Here is a 21622-nt window from a genome sequence, read left to right on the forward strand (position 1 = left end):
CAGGTTCTGGATTACCCCCAGCCAGAGTGGGTGAGATGGCAGCTTGACGGAAATATAGTTATCTTTGAATCCAATATTTTTCCTTGATTGGCTTTGGCTTCTTTATTTTTCTTGGTATCTGAGCATATATCATCTTACCAAATCAAATTTATTGTTTATTGGTCATCATTTTATAGTTAATTTGATTCAATACCTAGTTCAGTTCATTTACAGTTTAAAGATTGCACACATTTTAGTAAAGGTGGGTGAAAAATAAAACAGGGTGAGAAAAAGAAACATCGAGGAAGCGAGTGAAGAAAAGCACACAGTGTTCCCCAGGCTCCCACGGGAGTGCTGGCCCGAGACCCAGGGGATTTCAGAGTCGGTTCTTTCATTCAATACAGAAACATTCAGGGCAGGAGGAACCCTCACGGTTCATCCACTTACGGGTTAACAACTCACTCTCTCCCTGCTGTCTCGATTCTAGGCATGTTTAGACAGGGGTGCACAGCCTTCAGGGTGATCACCCCAAACATAGAGGAGGAGGCCTCCATGATGGAAGACGTTGGCATGCAGGATGTCCACTTCAACGAGGTGAGCGTCCCGGCCCGTGCGGTTTGCAATGACGAGAACCTCCGCCCTGTGGTTTACCCTGCCAGTGCGTGGGACAAAGGCCCTTCTCTCTGTAGCTGCTGTTGACACACTTTGTCTAACTAATGTAATGCTCCAGACACCCGGAACAGAGCAGCGGACAGCTCTACCATTCCATCTCCCTTCCTGGGAATCCACCCTGGACTCCCGAAGGAGAGTTTGAGGAGCTGGTTAGTAGTGAAGTGAGGCTGAGAGGTCAAACTCTGTGAAGAAAGTTTAAAAATCACTATCCTAAAATGTCTAGTTTCAACGCTCTAACTTAACACATGAGGAAGGAGGATAATATATTGAGTGTTTTTCATATTTAAATATTAAAATAATTTTAACCAAAATAGATAAAGTTTTATTAGCATCCTGAAATAAAAAAGCAAGCTGGTTATTACATGGCATTAACTGTTCAGCAGTCTCCACACCTTGAAATGCCTGGATAGATGTTAATTTTTTACTTTGAAATCACTGTGGTTACAGGGCCCATGTGTTCTTGGCTTTGAACTCACTTCAAGGCAAGTTTTAACTGGGTTTTTCCCAGAGAAGAAGCTTGAATGGATTTTCCCCTTGTAGAAATCACCCTTGTCCCCCATGCCAAGTCAGACCTTTGGGGTGCAGCCTTTCGTTTAGAATTCAGTAAGGAAAACAGTGATGTCAACAACAATGAAAGATTTGAAAGTAAACAATTCTCAGGAACCTGTCCCGCAGGGATGATACAGTAAAGCTCAAGTTTGCTCATCTGATTAAATACGAGGCTGGAATAATCACTACTGCCTAGAGAATTACCCAGTGAAATAAAGTACAGGTTTTATTGGGGAAATTTGTGAATGGCACCTACTCTGCACAAGAGCCAAACACGTGATAGGGATAGCTTTATCAGTCAGTTTCAGAATATGGATTGCCCACCCTGTCCTTGAAGCATGCAGTTGGTAAATCTTTAACAAGGTCCATAGGGCATGATCTGTGATGATTAGGATGTGACACATCAGGATCATAAAGTCCTGCGCAAGCCGGGCACATCTAGATTGAAGCTAGTCAGGAACGGAAAGGATAATGTGTTCGAAAAGCCAGGAAAACAGACATTGCCACTTACCTTTCTCCTTTAGCTATCGGGATGTTTTCGGAAAAAGAGAAAGTTGAAAATCTCTACCGGAGAAGGGAATAGGTGTATAACACATAGTTTAAAAATCATTGTCCTTTTAAGCTGCATTATTAGATATATTTGAATGCCTTTAATGATCTCCTAAATGATTTTAGAGAAGTTACCTAAAAATACATAATGCTCCTCCCAGCAGGCCTCCGATGAGTTTTTGTTGGTCACAGTTCATGTTTCCTGACTTTGATCGCCAGGGCAGACCCCCCCGCCCCCTCCCGGCTACTTTTGATTAGATAAAAAGGAAGGAACATCCCATTTCTGTTTGTAATTTTGTTTCACAAGTTGGATTCTGTGCAGACTACAGAATTCTGAATCCTCTATGGTGTCAAAATTCCTCACAGCCCATGTGGTTTTGCAATCCCTCCGGCATTATGCCAGACAGGCAGGGTTCTGGAAGGAAATACTAGTAGGGGGCATGCTAGGAGGAAATTGTGAAAAGTCTAATAAAGGGACTTATTTTGAAAGTTTGGACAGGATTTAGGGAGACCAACAAGGAATATTGCAATTCCCTGAGATTAGCAGCAGCTGGGTTACTATCTCTCAACCTATGGACTAAGGTTGGAGAGAAAGAGAAACTACACCAAGGGACTGCCTGATAGAACTGTGGGCTTTATTTAGGGGCGGGCACAGTCCCGGCACCCTTGCAGGGAGGGAGCCATCAAGTAGCCACCCCACCCTCACTCTCCTCCTGACCTCCAGTTTGCACCTGAGCCTTCCATTGGCCGAGTCAGCCAGGAGCTAGAAGACAGGGAGCAAGCCAGACGTTCTAGTGCATCCACCTCCCAGAACACAGAGCGAGGGAGGGCAAGGCTGACCGGGACTCTAGAGGGGAGAGTGGAAATTGCAGTCCAGTTGCTAAAATTTCTTTGTAACCCTCAAAATCAGTATTCATCGAGGTGCTTGTGTGGTCATTGGGGACATGCATAGAGCAGCAAAAAATTTGAGCTTGCCTGTTCCTAGCTGAGGAGGCAGAGGGTAACCTTCTGCCTCTTGGTCTGGCTCTCGTGCTTTAAACAGGTGTCCTATTCTACTCAGTGCCATGTTTTGCACATCTTTGTTCTTTTAGTTTGTGATTTTGCTGTTTCAAATGGCCCCCAAGTGTAGTGCTGTCTCGTGTTTCTGGGCACAGGACATCTGTGATGTACCTTATAGAGAAAATGCTTGTGGACAATGAGCTTTTTTCAGGCGTGAGTACTTTTGGCTCATGAGTCCAATGTTAATGAATCAACAATATATACTACAGTAGGTGTCTTGACACAGAAACACTTGTAAAACAAGGTTACGTACTGATTGGTTCTCAAAAATTTTGTAGCCAGAGGCTCTTGGGAACCTAACCCTGTATTTCCCGAAGGAGGGGTGGTTCAGTCTTCACTAATTCATTGATCATGGTGGCTTTATACAGTGTCATTACCATGAATCATGAGAATGAGAATCAACTGTATCTAGCACACTCAGCTGTTGTTTCACAGAGTAGCAACTATCACCACTGGGTATAGCAAACATGAAGTTAACCAGACAAGTCTCTGGCTTATATCAACCGAACTGTTTCTATTCAGAAATAGCTGCCAGTAACCAACATAAAATGTTTACATCTGTAGAGCATCTCAAGAGATAAATACATTAACAACATATTGGATGATTCCTCTATTTACACCTCATCCAAGCTTGCTGATTGTCTGTAACCAATAAATTTGTCTTACCATCCACTTTTCCTTGACCCAGAGTGCTCTTAGAACCATAAAAGTTATAATGATTCCGCAAAAACAATAGCAGTAGGAGTAGAGTGTTGACCCGTGGGGCTTGTCTAATGCTCTACCCTTGACTCATATCTGGAGATATGCCCCTGCTTCATTGTGCAAATACTTGCTGAGCTTCGTCGGCACTGAGCTAGGTGCTGGAGATACAAGGGTGAGCAAGATGTTGTCCCTGTCCGAGCAGCTCTACTGCTTTTGATGCTTTCTGCCCATTGACGAGAAACACCTAAGCCACTGTCCCTTAGAATATGAATTGCAAGGTGTCTGAGTTCTTTGTGACCTGGAAATTTCTGTATTCATTCCATAAACTAGCTGTGTGCCATGTGCTAACTTTGGGATATACAAGTGAATTGCCTGCCTCAGAAAGTTTCACTCAGTGCAGTAGTCATCAAACATTAGTGTGCTTAGAAATTACTTGTATTCTTGTTACAAGTGTACTAGTAGATTCCCATTCTACACACACACACACACACACACACACACACACACACACAGCTGGGTAGATGTGGCACCTGGGAATCTGTATTTAACAAGCATCCCAGGTGATTTTTCTAATGCAAGGAGTTTTCAACTGTATCTTGAGAAATAATAACATAGTTGGTAATAGGGATTATGTCATAAAGTACAACATTGTCCAAGCGAAGTCACCCATTCACAGTTATTCCCAAGTGGCCGATAATAGAGACAATACTAGTAACTAGCTTCATAGGAAAGGTAAAGTTAAATTAATTCTAAAATGGAGCAAATGGCATTTAAATACAAACGTTTTGAATAAGCTGCACACACACAGCACTAGTGTGCTGTTGCCACAGAGAGACTGTGAGTGCCCTCAGCCGCATCACCGTGGCACACTTACACATGGGGCTGGCTGATTGCGTCTTAAACAGCTTCCGCAATGGCTGGCTCATGAGCTCAGTGCACTGAGGTCTTTGTAAGACTAGTCATAAAATACATACTTTTCCAATACATAGAGTTTGTTGAGGGATCCCCCCCCCATGAATAATTACTTACAGTTCCTAGTGTATATCAACAATTTAGAAAAACAAAATCTTGGCATTTAACTTTTGAACAAGGTGGTAAAACCATCAGTCTTTCTGTATGATTGCCTTTTGAAGTCATTACTATCTGACCATTGTCTGGATTAGTTCTGGTTTTCAGGTGCAGTGATTGCTAAGAATTCAAAGTCAGCTAATACATGGAATTCCTACTGATTTCTGTGCTCCATTATTTAGTTACTATGATGTCTTAGTTTTTATGACACTTAAAAATTTTGTGTTGTTGACATATGGTCTTTCTAACTTACCTGTGATCACTGGTTCTTTCTGTTCAAAGAATTGTTACTTGATTTCACCAGCCTTAAAAGTCTAGGTGTAGCATTGATGTTATCTTGAATAACGTACCTTACCAAATTTAGCTTTGATATTCAGTAACCTATACTCTACTTTTCTGAGAGAAGGACTTGCCTTTTTATAAAAGCCATCTTTAGTTTGTTATTGGATAAAATCTGCATGGACTCTGCTGTTTATAGTATTCATTGTGAATTCAGACTGATAAACCATAGATTCTAGAAATGCCTCCTGAATTAGAAAAAAAGATAAAAATAATGTCCAGTATTATATGAAAGTTGATGATGTGTCATTTCCCAAGTTTTGATTACCATCATATCATAATAATTATTGCAAAGTTATTTGCTAAGCTCAGTTCACTTTATCAAACTTTCCCATTTTCCAACCGTTCTGAGCAGTTTCCCTGGTTGAAGTTCATCTTTTTGTACCAAATATGGCAGAGTTTTTGCATAATGAGCTCAATTGTCTATAGTGTTGATCTGCTACTTAAATTCAGGCTTCACTGTTATTAAACTTCCCATTTGTTCTTGATTTGACTAAACAAGAGTAAAAATAGTATTCAAATCTTAGTCTCCCATTTAGGAGAATTTGGCCCAGGAGATTACCCACATAAACTCTGTTTTATATATATTCATTAAGTGACTAAATCTAGGGCCATTTAAAAATATACCTGAAAGGCTGCCATACACAGATGCCTTACCTGGAAAGACAAAACATCATTTTATTTTATTTTAATATTTTTTATTGATATCAGAGAAGAAGGGAGAGGGAGAGAGAAATAGAAACATCATTGATGAGATTCATTGATCGGCTGCCTCCTGCACACCCCCTACTGGGGATCGAGCTTGCAACCAGCCATGTGCCCTTGACCAAAATCGAACCCAGGACCCTTCAGTCCTCAGGCCGATGCTCTATCCACTGAGCCAAACCAGCTAGGGTGACAGAACATCATTTCAAAATCAACTAACATCTGTCTTGTATATTACTTCATTGTTGTGGTAGTTGATGTATGTCTGTATGCATTTTCATGTCTCATAAAATTATCGACATTTAATTATTAATTTATGTTTGACATAGAAAACTTGGAGTGTGGCAATACAGTGGGGCCTTGACTTACGAGTTTAATTCGTTCCCAGAACGAGCTCGTTAACTCAAATTGCTCTATCAACTCAATGCAAAAAATCAGCCAAGGGACAGCTGGTATCTCAAAAAACTCGTTAGTCAGGACACTCGTAAGTCAAGGCCCTACTGTATAGCCTTTGTTTAATTAATCCTTTTCACCTCCCCGGCCTCATCTCTTGCCATTCTCTGTTTCAGCTTTTATACTCCAGCCCCTCATATTGCTTGTAAATTCCTGCTACACCTGCTGCCCTCTCCTGTGTCTTCCTTTGCGGTTCCCTCTCCCTGGGATGTCTCCCCTCTCATCCTTCTGACGTCCACTCCCACCTTTCTCCTTCACCTCACTAACTCCTGACCACTCAGTCAGTGGTCACCTTCTGCAACCTGCCTTGCCCACCCCTTTTCTCATCACTGGATGGATGCCCAACCGCTCTGCATCCCTGATTCCCTGCACATGTGTTTGTCAACACACTTGCCACCATCTTTTATAATCTCTTTATGGAGCTGTCTCCACAATAGCCTCAGCTCAGTGAGAGCAGGAAATGCTTCATTTACCTGATGGTTGGCCTCCCCAGTACTCACCCAGAGACACACTGACTACTGTTACATAAAAAAAACCCTGCTGCTCTTAATTCAGTGTCTACCCTTCATTGACGCTACGACAGAGGATCAAACATGTTAAAAAGCAACTATTAAAACCCTTCCAAATTATATTAGCAAATTGAATCTGAGAGTATACAAAAAAGAGGAATGCATCATGACCACATGGGATTTACCCTGGAAGCACCCCATTGGTTCAACATGGGAAAGCCAATAAATATAACTATTAACAGAATAAATAAGGAAAACCATATGATAATCTCAATAGATGCAGAAAAATCATTTGAAAAAATCAACATCCATTCATGATTTAAAAAAAAAAAAAAAAACTAGTAGAAAGGAACTTCCTTACCTGAAAAAGATGATCTACAAAAAATCTAGAGCTGATATTACACTTAGTGGTGAAAGACTGAATGCTTTCCCCCTAAAATTGGGAACAAGACAAGAATAAATGTTTTCAACACTCCTTTTCAACATTGTGCTGGAGGTTCTAGCCAATGTAGTAAGGCAAGAAAAAGAAATAATACTGTCTATTTTAACCTAAGATGCAGTTGTCTCTGTGACAGAGAAAATACCAAAGAATTTATGGAAGAAAATACTAAAACTAATAAGTGAATTTAGCAAAATTATAAAATAAAAGATCAATATACAAAATCAATCAACCTTCTTTTTAGAGACCCTTATGCCATAGTTTTACTATATCGTTAATGATTACCTTATATAGTTTTTACAAACAAATACACTGGATGACTTTCAGTCTTATTCCAAACTTTTATTTCCTTGAAAAGAATAAATTATTAGAATTCAAAGACACTACTATTTATAAAAACATCAAAAACATGAAACTTGGGTATAAATCTGTGTACATCTGTATGGTCAAAACAAGACACTGATGAGGGAAATCAAAGAAAATGTAAATAAATGAAGTGATGACTCAATGTTGTTAAGATGCCAATTGTTCCTAAATTGATTTATAGATTCAAAGCAGTCCCAGTCAAACTCCGTCTGGACTTTTGGTAGAAATGGACAAACTGACTCTAACATTTAAATGGAAAGGCAAAGGAACTAGACTAGCCAAAACAATTTTGAAAAAGTTGGAAGAGTCACACCACCTGATTTCAAGCAGTGGTTCTCAACCGGGGTTGATTTTGCCCCTTTCTCCCCCCGGGGACATTTGACAAATCAGAAAACATTTTTTATTGTCACAGGTGTTTTTTGTTTTTGTTTGGGGGTGGGGGCAGGAGTTGCTCCTGCTACTGACATCTAGTGGGTAGAGGCCAAGGATGCTGCTAAACATTCTGTAATGCACAGGAGCAAAGAGTTGTCTGGCCCAAAATGTCAGAAATGTCGCTGCAGAGCTACCGTAGTAATCAAAACAGTGGGGTATTGGCACAAAGATAGACATATATCAATAGAGAAGCCAAAAATTGACCTGCACACAATGGTCAATTAATTTTTTAATAAGATTTAAAAGCAATGCAATGGAAAGAAGACAGTCTTTCATCAAATAGCATTGGAAAAATTAGACCTACATATGGAAAAAATATATGTGGACACATACTTTACACTATTCAGAAATAACTCAATGAATCATAGACTTAAATGTAAAATATAAAACTTCTGGAAGAAAACATAGGAAAAAATATATGTGAACTTGGGTTAAATAAAGATTTCTTAAATAGATATAATATAGACAGGACAATCCAGAAAGTAATAACTTGGTAAATTGAACTAATTCAAAATTGAAAACTCTTGCTCTTCAAACGACACTGTTAAGAAAATTCAGAGACAAGCTACAGATTGGGAGAAAATTACAACTCACATGTCTGGTCAAGAATTTTATGTAAAATATATAAGCATAACCAGTGGACATAAGACATTGGGGGATAGGGGAGGCTAGCAGACTCTCTAGGGCGGGGGGATAAAATGGACACATATGTAATACCCTTTGTAATACTTTAAGCAATAAAAAAAATAAAAAAAAATAAAAATAAAAAAAAAGAGGAAATATTCTCTCCTAAAAAAAAAAAAAAAAAAAAAAAAAAAAAAAGAATTTTATGTAAAATAGATAAAGAACTCTCAAAACCCAATCGTAAGAAAGTCAACAACCCAGTGGAGAACTGAGCAAGAGGTTTGAGTGGACACCTCACCAAAGCGGCACAGATGGCAAGTAAGCACGTGAAAATTTACTCAGCACCATTCGTGAACCCACTCAAATGGGCTTAAACAGGAAAGGTCAAATAAATTGGCTCCCGTTCAGAAATTCCACAGAGAGGTTGGCAGCAATCAATCCAAGCATTTAATAACGCTATTGCTTTGGGAGGTAGGGGGAGCCCTCCACTCTGTTACTAAGGGTGACAGGCCCCTGACTCTTCATGAGGTGGATGTCAGCCCCAATCACACTCCATGCTGCCTCTCTTATGTCCAGTCTGGTGAGAGCACTTCTGTCCCCAAATCCCAAGCTATCCAATAATTTACCCTGATTGGCTGATTTAGGTCACATGTCCACCCATGATGGAACAATGCCTGTGGCCAGGTAATAGATTTTTTAAAATATATTTTATTGATTTTTTACAGAGAGGAAAGGAGAGAGATAGTTAGAAACATCAATGAGAGAGAAACATCGATCAGCTGCCTCCTGCACACCTCCTACTGGGGATGTGCTCGCAACCCAGGTACATGCCCTTGACCGGAATCGAACCTGGGACCTTTCAGTCTGCAGGCCGACGCTCTATCCACTGAACCAAACCAGTTTCGGCCAGGTAATAGATTTATGCTGATTACTTTAAACCTGAGCCACATGCCCCAACCCTGTCATGGATAGTATTAGCTTCCTCAAAAGTTTAAAAATTTTAAGGAGGTAAGATAACTACGCAAACTTCAGCAAATAGAAATCTCCAAGGGAAGGTGGAAAGGATGCTGGTGAAGCAGGCATAATGCCTACTACATGTCATTGCTGAATTGTTCTGAGATGTTTAATTTGGGTTAAAGTCATGCTTAGTAATTCCCCATGTGTCAGCATTGTTATCATTCCTCAAAAAGGAAAAAAAATTTCTAATTATATTTATAAAAAGAGAACTAAGAACAAAAATTGAGAGCCTATGAGAGGCTATTAGTGTCAGTTTCTTCCTTGCAATTCACTACAGAGTCATACAATGTGTGACCCTTCGTTTCTGCTTGCAAACATGCCTGGTATTTTTTAATGAGCCATTTACAAGCATGTATGTTAGTGTCTAAAAATATTCCATGTTTTGGCCCTGACCAGGTAGCCTAGTTGGTTAAAGCATTGTCCCAATTCACCAAGGTTTCAGGTTCAATCCCTGGTCAGGACACATAGAAGAATAAACAAATGAATGCATAAATAAGTGGAACAACACATCGATGTTTCTCTCTCTCTCCCCTCTCCTTCTCTCTCTTTTTATCTCTCTCTTTTTCTCTCCCTCTCTAAAATCAATAAATTTAATAAATAAATAAATAAAAATATTCCATGTTTTAACATTTTCCTCCTAGCCATCTTAACCAGCTATGCATTCTGCAAAGACACGCTGTTTTGTTCCTTAGTAACACTCCTTTCTGGCCCATGGCCGCCTTCTTTGGTCAGGATGTGCTCATGGAGCTCCTTGAGCAGTGTGCCGATGGACTCTGGAAGGCCGAACGCTACGAGCTGATCGCCGACATCTATAAACTCATCATCCCCATTTATGAGAAGCGGAGAGATTTTGAGGTATCTGAGTTATTTGTTTTTTTCCAATGTAGAGGACAGTGAACTGACATATACCCCAGGTTTCCTTACATGCAAAGAGAGCAAGCAGGCCATGGTCAGAGATGAGCATGTGGCCTCTGACCCTCCACGTGGGGCTGGCGGGTCACCACCCTAAGCCATCAGGCATCCCACACCCAGACCCCACCTCTAGGCAGACCCCAAATCTCGTTTTATAAATATAATTAGTTCTGACACTCCACTTTTGAAAGGTGCCTGGAACAGTTTTATAATCACCAGGTGCCTTTTTTTCTCAGGACGCTTAGCTGCTCCCCCTACCTGGGAAAAAAGGGTCCCTTCCATGCTTCCTGGCCTGGGAAGCCGTCCAGTTTCTCTTAGCATATCAGATGGAGTGGGGAGATCAAGGACTGAAAACATCAACATAGGACTTTATCATCTCTGACATTTCATGTTAACTTGAAGGCAGAATTTGCTTACTGCATTGTGAAAATTTGATGGGTTCTCATATGCACACTGGTCCTTTGGGAAGGAAACACTACAATTCAAAAAGGATCACTACCAGTTGTGCAATCCAAATATAGTCTTGATTGTTTTAAAAACTCAAGTCCAAGGATTTTTCACCCACGTGATCTCATTTGCTTTTTTAAACTGGTTGTACGCGTTGCAAGTAGAGAGAACTGGGTTTTGTTCTGCTTTCCAGAGGCTAGCCCATCTGTACGATACTCTCCACCGGGCCTACAGCAAGGTGACCGAGGTCATGCACTCGGGCCGCAGGCTCCTGGGCACCTACTTCCGAGTGGCCTTCTTCGGGCAGGTGAGCCTCTTCTCTGTTCTGTAGGCTGGCCCCAGTCCCTTTTTTATTTTTTTTCTTAACTCTATAAAATTGTATTTTGTCAATTTTCTGCTCTCTATAAATGCTAATTTGATGAATTTGTCATGTTTAGTATGATTCTTCCTCAGTAGTAAACTTTCTGCTTTTCTTTTTTTTTCCTTCTTCCTGTTTTTTATTTATTACTTTCTTAAGGCAGCGGTAAGTTCTCCCTCCATAAGACTTTCTTAGTGGCATCTTTGGTACTTCATATGATTTGCAAGTTTCCTTTTCAAGTCTATATGTATATCTGTCCAGTCATCACAGACTCCAAAAACATTAACATTTTATGTCATTTACAGAAGTAAATCATCTGTTTGCTCATACATTTATACTGCATGTTTTAAACAAAAATTAAGACTTCCTGGTTTCTTTTGTCTATGTGTATCTCTACCTCTTGTAATATATCATCTCCACAGTATATTTACCATTGTAATATTTCAGAAACCCCGTATAAAAGGGTTCACTTAAATTTAACTGAATGTTTAACCTCCCAAGACTCTAACATGATTAGATGATATAAATTATAATCCATTTATTTAGGTCATGTGGTTTTTCTATGAACATTATATAACCTTCAATTTATCCTGTTATTGTCTTTTATAACTTTATAGCAATACCAGTTTACAGACAGTGAAACAGATGTGGAGGTAATTACAGTAAAAGCTTAATAAGCAAATTATGTAGTGAAAGTACTGCATCTAAACTCCTAGTTTGATGTGGATGTTTTCTGTTTCATGTTAGCCTGTATATTTTTTTTACATATATATATATATATATACTATGTTTTTGGCATTCTCTATTTTAGATGAAAAATGTTTTGTTTTAATTTATTTCAAATATTAACCCCAATCTGGACTTTCAAATGTTCAACCTTTTTCACTTCCCATGCAATTCTAAGCCTTGTTTTATTCAGGCATGATTGGTGCTAAAATATTATGATAATGGAAATATTGGAGATATGACTGGTGATAATGAAAATATTTTCTGATATCATGCTACAGCCCTTTAATATGTTTCCATCAGTAAAACAAAATAGAATTTACACAAACTTTACTTAGTTTTTGCTGAACCTACCCCGGACCTAACAGCTTCCTCGTGTGCCCTAAAGTGCTGTATGAGTCTCTCCCCGTTGATTTGTTTCTTGGGAATGTGAAACAGGCTTGAAGCCCATCATCAGACTTCACCGAGAGAACACAGTCTTGAATCCTCAGTCTCTCATTTCACTCAGCACTTAATGACAGCATTCTTGAACGCGTTTGCAGTTTTGTGTTTTAACTTTATCTTTGCACCCAGACTTCATATTATTATCATTTTCCTTCCTGTTTGAAAAGCCTGTTTAATTAGGATTTTATTTTAGAATATTTTATTTTTTTTAACCCTTATAATCCTTCCTGGGTGGTAGCTGTGGGGTTGTATTCAGTGATAGCTCTCTAATTGCGCTCTATGTCACAGGGATTCTTTGAAGATGAAGACGGGAAGGAGTATATTTACAAAGAACCCAAACTCACACCTCTATCCGAAATTTCTCAGAGACTCCTTAAACTTTACTCAGATAAATTTGGTTCTGAAAATGTCAGAATGATACAGGATTCTGGAAAGGTAGGACCATGTTTGGAAACATTTTATGGCAATATAATATTGTTTTGGTTATGCATAATGGATCATATCATATAATACTAATAATTAGACCCCACGTCCTTCCGGATGACTTTCCGGATGAAGCCGGGGCTGTGAGGGAAGCCCGTGTCCCGGGTGCCAGAGGGAAGCCGGTGCCGGCAGCTGGGGGAAGGAAGGCCTACTCTTGCATGAATTTTGTGCATCAGGCCTCTAGTATATTCATAAGTGTGTATAGAAAAAAAAAAAGACCCAAGAAAAATTAAGAATGGTTGGCCTTGAGTGGCAAGTGTGTGTATTTTTTTCTTTCTTTTCTTCTTAATACCTTCGTTTGCTTTCTAGAAATTCTTTATTAAGCAGATTTTTTTTATAATTTTAAAGAGACATTCATTTACAAAATAACACTGAAAGAATATAACTTTTTTAGTCCAGAAAGTTAGAAACTCTGTAAGAGGAGGGCCTGAGGCTCTGTTTCTCGTAGCACTTTCCCCTGCACCCCACACTGGGTTATCTATTAGCTGACACTCTGATTGGTGGATGTAGGGACAGATGGACCAGCAGACGGACACATCAAGGAATGGACTAACTAGCCAGCACGTTTATAGGAATGAGACCTACCTTCTGTCTAGAGAGGCTGTCCTCTGCCATATCGCTCTCATGAAGACCCTTTCTGAACCTGCTTTGTTTTCCCGGTACATTTATGTGTCCCACTGGTTCAGGATGTCTCCAGGAAGTGGGCTATCACTTTGCTTCCTGAAACTCAGGCCAGGGTAGAGCTCCTGTTCTTGGCATTAAAAATGCTTCCCCGGCCCAGTTTGCAGCAATGACAAGCTCTCCCTCTTCCTAAGCCCTTTAGGAGGCTCCCTAGTGCAGTTTCTGTCCTGAGCCCCAGTGTCTGGAATCTTGGGGCCCTTTGTTTTCTCCAGAAAATAATCTTCCAGTCTCCTGCCCAGTGCTAGGGAGGGGAAACGAAAAGGGGTGGGGCGGGGGGGGGGGGGGCGCGATTCTGGCTTCTAGATGCAAGAGACAGGCACAAGCTGACATCCGAGTTTGGCCTGCAACCTTTCACCTGCTCGCCCTGAGTTCTACTCTGTACCTCACTCCTGTTTTCCGCTGACACTGGTGGCCCCACTTAGACTTTTTCCAGACCAGTTTCTCCAAGGAGCATTTTCCTCTTGTGGGGCAAGGACTAGGGAAGGAACCTGGGGTTCCTCCACTCCAGATAGACTTGGGCCACCGCCCTAGTTTCTGCCCCACCCCTCTCTTGGTCACCCCAATCCTAGTGCTGGTGCTCTACAATATCAGTCCGTTCAGGCTGCTGTAGCAAACACCATAGACTGGGTGGCTTATACCCGACGGAGATTTATTTCTCACAGTTCTGGGGGCTGGGAAATCCAAGGTCAGGTGCCAGGAGATTCATTATCTGGTGATGTCCTTAAGGGTGGGAGGGGCGAGGGAGCTCTGTGAGGTCTCTTTTATAAGGGGCACTAGTCCCATCATAAGTGTTCTACCCTCATGACCTAATCACCTCCATCCCACTAATGTCACCACATTGGAAGTTAGGCTTTCAGCCTGTGAATTCTGGGGGACACAGACATACAGTCTATAGCAGCAAGCTTCTCAGGGGTGCTCTGAGTCACCTGTTACCCTTCTCTGTCGGAACTTGGATTAGAACTTCTTCGCCCTGCTGAATCAGATAGCACACCTCTGCTCGCCTACCTTCCAGAAATTGTAAACCCTCCACTTCACTGCTGTCTGCCATCCTCTTTTCTTGGTCCTCTCCTGTTAATTCTGTACTGTCATTTTAACAGATTGCACAAAGTGAAAGGGATAAACACATGTTGTTGGTCCACTTTTAACCAGGAACGTCAATACAACCGTATTAAGGCCTACTTCCTTCCTAGGCCAAATTACTCAGGCCCAATTTGCCTTTCTTTCTGGAACTGAAACCTTTGTCTGGGCCAAGTTGCGACTTGAACATTAAAGCCTTTTCTCAAGGTTCTCATGCATTCTTCCCCTTGTCACATGTAGTCCCTGATGTACCGGCTGAGAGACTTTCTAGATCTTCTCTTCCCTAAACACCAGGCCTCCGTTCCTTCTGCAGGAACTTATGTGCAACTTTGAAAATGCAGACCAGGGAAACACCACTAAAACAATGGTCAGGAGTGTTTGTTTCCCCTGCTCTAACTGGTTTCTGCTAAAGGAAGGTAAGTTTAATAGGTTTGAATGCAATTAGTGTAGTGATTGGCCAGATGGCCTTTTCTAAAATAGAAGTAACTCACAACTCTGTATTTCCTTAACTTCCAAAGGTTAAGGCGCTTTCACACCTGGTTTTCGTTTCTCTTCACAAACATCCCCAGGAGAACAGTGGGGATGATAATTTGAGACCAGTAATACTATCTTGGCCATATTCGTTTGCCTGCCCTGCTTCCAGTATAGTCTCCAAGTTCTATGCCTTTCTGTCATGTCCCCTTTTATTTTTCTAAGAAGCTTGGATACAATTGATATGTGCAAAATTGATTTGACTCCCTAATAAATTAGCTGTTGATTGTCTATGGAAAATGCCCATGTTTAATTTTGTAGCATGTCCCAGAAGTTGGAGCACCACTAATTCCAGAACTGTTGTGAAACTAGTTATGTGCTAAGTTGATCAGGAACTAAACTTATGGTTAGATTAGTTTTAGATTAATCTGTGCCTGTATTAAATTGATTCATCTACATCTGTTTGCATCTAATCTACCTCCAGATTAATTATAATTTCAGGAACTAGTTTGTTTGGGTTTTTTTATTTTTATTTATTGACTTTACAGAGAGAGAGAGAGCGGAGGACAGAGAGAAAGAGAATAGAGAGGGAAACGTCGATTTGTTGTCCCACTTACTTATATATTCATTGGTTGATTCTCATGTGTGCCCTGACCTGGGATCAAACCCACACACAACCTTGTCCAATTGGGACAACACTCTAACCAACTGAGCCGCCCAGACAAGGCAGTTGGGGACCTAGGTTTTAAATCTTTTTAGTAAAATAAACATTTAATGTCATAAAAAAATAGTGGGAAATTAAAATTCTAGGTTAAACAAAACTAAAGAGACATAACATTAAATATAAAATGTAATTGTTGATAAGTTTCTGGTTCAAACACAAATAGCTATAAATAACATTCTGGGGACATTTGAGACATTTTGATACAGACTGGGTATTGGGTGACATTAGGGAATTAGTGTTAATTTTGTTGGATATGATAATGTATATTGGTTAGGAAGACAATGTCCTCATGTTTAGGGGATGTTGGCTGAAGTATAATGATGTATACCACTTACTTTGAAATGGCTTAGGTAAAAAAAAGTCTATATGTATGTGTGTATGTGTGTGTATATTTAAAACAAATACAGCAGAGTATTAGCAGTTGCTCTAATTGATGGGTATGTGGGTATTCTTTGTACTATTTTTTTCCAACTTTTCTGAATTTTTCCAAAACTTTTACTAATAGAAAGTGGGAAAATACAACATAGGCATGCTTTGACAACTAGCACCAATATTCCATTTCATGATTCATTTAAAGGTCAACCCCAAGGATCTGGATTCCAAGTATGCGTATATCCAGGTGACTCACGTCACCCCATTCTTTGATGAAAAAGAATTGCAAGAAAGGAAAACGGAGTTTGAAAGATCTCATAACATTCGCCGCTTCATGTTTGAGATGCCCTTCACGCAGGCTGGGAAGAGGCAGGGCGGGGTCGAGGAGCAGTGCAAACGGCGCACCATATTGACAGGTATGGCTCATGGCATTTTTCTAGTTACATGATTCTACTTCTCCCAGACCACAAGTTTATATCCAATGTCAGGTCACTTCCCTTCTTAGACTCTGATGAAAACAGTGGGCCCCTCCCTCCTTAGGATGCTTTTGCACACCATTTTAGGAGATTTACAGACTCCTTCTGAAACCCACATGGACCCCTCTTGGGCCCATGGCACCCAGGTCAAGAACCTCTGCACTCAGGACCGTTTCTTCCTCACGGGAAGAGACCCCCGTGATCTCGGTCGCACAGGTCCCAGCATGGACCTGCTCAGAGATGTATAGCTGAGTGAATAAATGGGACTTGAGGCTGCATCCCTCCCACCTGGCCTCTGAGAGTCGTTGGTCAGCTTCCGCTTGGGTAGCTCCAGTTCCAGGGTCCTCGCTGCAGTCAGAGGCCGCCTGTTCAGCTGTTGCCGAGTTTTAATTAATCCTTTGGTGCTGTTTACCACCCATAACCCATTCTCAAAAATGTGTTTTGCACCATTTCCAAGTTCCTAACAAGCGTAGAATCATATTAGGAATGATTTTTACCTTCTTTGAGGGAGCTTGACTCATCCCTTCTTAGGTTAGTGTCAGCAACATGACTGCAGTAACCTAAAATAAACACTTTCTTGACTTTTAAAAGAAATCAGTGGGGAGGCCCTTTCAGAAGGCCAGGTATGTCTGTGTCCACTGCCGAGGCACGTTTTCCAAAGGGTGGCCGTAGTTCAACTGAGCCAGGAAGCACCCACTTTTTGTGTGTAGAGTCAGTGTTGCCCAGTGCCCCACCTGGGCGAGCTCGTGCACATTGCAGTAATAATGGAAGAGCACTGTACGGTGCTGCATCGCGGGTGAGGCTCCGCCCCCACCACTGGAGTGTACACTTTAAGTGGGTGAATTCTGTGGGATATGATTGATATCTCAGTAAAGCCGTTAAAGAAAGAATACAGCTCATTACAAAACAGCTCAGAACAGCATATTGCAGAGAATTTTTCACTCTTTCTACAAGGGACCTGGGATAAAAGTTTAAAAAAAATTTTTTAAATCTGCTTTCTTAAAGAAAGGGTTTCTACCCCGGCTCTTAGAATAATAACTTAACATGTAAAGCACAAACAATATTGTCTCTTCCCATATGTCATGAATTGTTTTTCTAAGGGACACAGTAGCACATGCTTCTTAGTAAACAAGATAACTACATTTCCAAACGGAGTCATTTTATGGGAATTATCAACTTAGGTTGTTTGTCACTGTTGTTGTGAAAAATCAGTGCTTATCAAAGGTTGTTCCTGGGTCTCCATCATCAGCATTGCCTGGGAACTTGTTAGAAATGCAAATCCTCCTGCCCCACCCAGACCTATGACTCAGACACTGTGGGGGTGGGGCCCAGCGAGTTGTGGTGAACAAGCCCTTCAGGTGATTCTGATGCCACTCAAGTTTGAGAACTGCTGCTTTAAATAAACCTCATTCCCTGATGAGTCAGGGTCAGGATTTTTATTATGATTATTCCGCTCAGGTGGCATTCTGATTCATAAAGTTATTACCAGGTGTTTTCCTTGGGCAGATTTCCTCGAGGGTTACCACTTGGCCACAGAAGTATTTTAGATTAGATAAACAAAGGGAGCAAAGCTCTGTACCTGCAGGAACAGAGGGGACCAAGAGTAACTCCACTGCAGGAGAGGCAGAGGAGACACGTGTGCTGCTGGCTTGGGAAATAACCACCTTACACAGCTGGAGGCTGGAAAGTGTGGGCAGTGCAAAGCCTGAGTCCTGCAGACCGGGTCACATCCTCGTTGTGTGACCTTGGGCAGGTCACTTCACCTCTCTGTGCCTTGGTTTCTTCCTCTGTAAAAGGAAAGTTATACTTTCCATCTCATATTAAACATTTTGTATATCATGCCCAGGAGGGGAAAGAATGAACTTCATTTTACTAAATCTCACTTTGCCTCTGAGGTTGATGATGACTAAAAGGGGATTGCAGTAAATAAAGCACAAAAACAAGAGTGCAATAGTTGCCATGAAAAGTCTTAAGAATATTGAAAAGATAGTTACTGGGCAGTGTAAAGATTTAGAGATTTAGTAGCATAAAAATGCTACTAAAGCCCTAGCCTGTTTGGCTCAGTGGATAGAGTGTCAGCCTGCCGACTGAAGGGTCCCAGGTTTGATTCCGGTCAAGGGCACATGCTCAGGTTTGATCCCCAGTGGGGAGTGTGCAAGAGGCAGCTTATCAATGATTCTCATCATTGATGTTTCTATCTCTCTCCTTCTCCCTTCCTCTCTAAAATCAATAAAAAATACTTTTAAAAAAGATAAAAATGCTACTAAAAACATGTAAATTCTATACAACCTTTAGATAAAGAATATCCTGAAAGACTTTGAACTTGAGAGTTTTCCCTCATGTTATTAATCTCTTAGGTTCTGTCATTGCATTGCTTCAAACCTGACCTTTAGCCTGCCAAGATACGGGAGAGCCCTAGGCCGCCCTGCCCTCTGAATCCAGCAAACACTCACTTTTCAGGATAGTCCAGTCAACTGACATTTGTGATCATTCAAAAAAAACCCAGTGATCACCCACCTGGCTCCTTTGTTGTGCATTTCTGAGCCTCCCTCCCAGCATGATCCCCTTTATTTCTTTTTTCATAGAACTTCCTAACAAATACAGAATTATATTAGGAATGATTTTTACCCAATCACTGGAGTTTCCTTCCAATCACTATTCCATATTTTCTTAAATCATGCTTAGATTCCCACTCAGGTTGGAATCTTCTACTCAGTCTAAGCAGATGGACAGTCACTTCTCAGCCATCTCTTCCTCACCTTCCTTATTAAAGAGCTGCAGATCACTAGAGATGGCTCGCTGAGTCTGTCAATTTTCCACCTTCGGAGTCACTTTGCGCTTTCACTTAGCCATTTTGGCAGCAATACAGTCATTAACCCATCAAAACTGATTGCGTACAGGTGGTGTTCCACGTCGGCATGGTAACAAAACCAAGCTCCGGCTGTGCAGATGAGATGCTAGCAGGAGACAAATGATAAACAGAAAGCAATGCATAAATATACCCATGTTGGAAGGTGGTATGTGTTCCAGACAAAAGGAAAAGGAGATTGGAAATGTGGGGCTTAGGGGGTGGGCTGTGGTTTATGTAGGGTGATGGGGTAGACCTCATTGAGGAGGTGACGTTTTGAGTCCAAGGCCAAGGGCAGGTGTCTTCATGCCCTGCATATTCAGGGGACGGCCAGCAGGGGGCTGTGATGGAGCTGAGGAAGAGGAGGAGAGATGAGGCCAGCAAGTAAGGCAGGGCATGGGGGGGGGGGGGGGGGGGGAAGTCCCAGATCACATGGAACTGGTAGGCTCCTGCACAGACTGAGTTTTCTGTATCATTATATATGTGAGCAAAAGTAGGTTTACAGTTGTTCATACGGAAAAATAAGGCAATAATTAATAAATAATAATACGAGAATAAACTGTGTTTCACATACTCACAACGGTAAGCCTACTTTTGCCCCACACTGTACTCTTCTTCGCCTCTTTAAGTCTCCAGTTATCATTGCAAGAAGCAAGAAGCAGTGACTCAGGACTCTTATGCTACGCGAAATCAGTATAATCCATGGACATATACACATCCTCGGAGCTGGCTTTTCTCTCGGAAATGGTGGTGCCACCACACCATAGCCCTCAGCACTGTGACGGAACAACGGCCTGTGTTTTAACATGGCCGTGGCTGCATAGACGTTTCCACACGTGCTTCTTCCTTACAAATGAGAAAGCTGTCGTTCCCCATACACCTGTCAGTCTGCCCCATCCAGGTGCACCTCTGCTCCCAGGATCGTTTCCCGTGTCCTTGGCCGGCAAGCAGCAGCGCCCAGGTCAGGTCACCTTCTCAGAGGAGCCTTTGGTTCTAATCGGATTTACCCATCCCAGTGCTGCGACTTAGAAACTGCCCGCGAGGAACACAAAAGAAACAGGAGACACAGACTCTTGGACTAAGGTTGATAGAACATGTAGAGACTAGAACAGGCCTGTGTGTGACAGAGGAGGTTGGTCAGGTTGAACACCCTCTCCAGCCTTGTCCAGACGTGGCCCATGGGAACTCCGTGTCGCTGGCCTTTTTCTCATCTTGTGACCAGTCCTTTCTGAGTAATTCCCCACCCCCAGCCACTTAATAAATAATAATGAATCCAAACTCACACTCTCCTTGCCTTATTTTTGCTTACTAAAAAATAAGAAAGCATATATCTAAAGATCTATTAGTACATCTGTGTTAAATGAGAATAGTCCAGGTATTTATATACCATATAAAGCAGCAAAGTAGAAACATGAAACAACCCAAAGTAGATCCAGCTGTTTCTCTGCTCATTTTTAAACTTAACTCTTTGGTGTCTTATTAAGATAAATGAAAACAGTATTGATTTTTTTGGTTTAAAAATGTATAAAAAATAGTAAATATTTTTACTTATGTTTTTTTATTTGTTTTAAAATATCTCTATTATTGCTACTTCAACAGTTTTTGCCATTCTGGCTCATAAAATATTTTGCTTGGAAATATATCTTCACTTCTTATTTTTCATTTTTCTGATTTATGCAGACTTTGATTCAAAGTTGTTCTGTGGATAAAAATGAATTTTCTTATATTTTTTCTGGACTTAAGCTGTATGTGATATCTTTAAACTATTCCGTCTTTTTTTATATTTCCAAAGCCACCTTATATCTGCTAGTGCACTCAGATCTCTCAACTTCCAAGGAAGGCAAGGCAGTCATGGATGAGAAACTTGAGGAGGGAACAATATAGCAATTTCTTCAAAGATACACTTCTCACAGTAAACGTTAACAAACACCCGACTCCCGTTGCTTTATATGATACAGCCTGTCATCAGACATCCACAGTGATACAGAAGGACAATACGTATTCTGGTTCCATGAAGTACTGACGTATGACTTTGGCAGGCTTTCGTTCCTCCTCTGTAAAATGGGAATAATAGTGACGTCTACCTCGATAGCAGTAGAGATCATGCAGACCGTGGAGTAATTCTGGGACCCGTTCCTCCG

The 21622-nt window shown here is 41.1% G+C and overlaps 1 protein-coding gene across 27 annotated transcripts in view; it reads left to right on the plus strand.

The window, feature by feature from the left end:
* Positions 1-21622, plus strand: part of DOCK9 (dedicator of cytokinesis 9) — a 262250-nt gene that overhangs the window by 233283 nt on the left and 7345 nt on the right. For 11 of the 27 annotated variants that reach the window (XM_036301868.1, XM_036301874.1, XM_036301883.1 and 8 more), the window contains 7 exons: positions 467-573; positions 10195-10317; positions 11015-11128; positions 11339-11344; positions 11797-11832; positions 12638-12784; positions 16363-16573. In XM_036301868.1, the coding sequence (XP_036157761.1) occupies positions 467-573; positions 10195-10317; positions 11015-11128; positions 11339-11344; positions 11797-11832; positions 12638-12784; positions 16363-16573 (744 nt within the window). The other 16 variants (XM_036301880.1, XM_036301887.1, XM_036301870.1 and 13 more) reach the window with 6 other exon arrangements.

This window comes from Myotis myotis, unplaced genomic scaffold (genome assembly GCF_014108235.1).
Source record: "Myotis myotis isolate mMyoMyo1 unplaced genomic scaffold, mMyoMyo1.p scaffold_m19_p_3, whole genome shotgun sequence".
NCBI lineage: Eukaryota > Metazoa > Chordata > Mammalia > Chiroptera > Vespertilionidae > Myotis > Myotis myotis.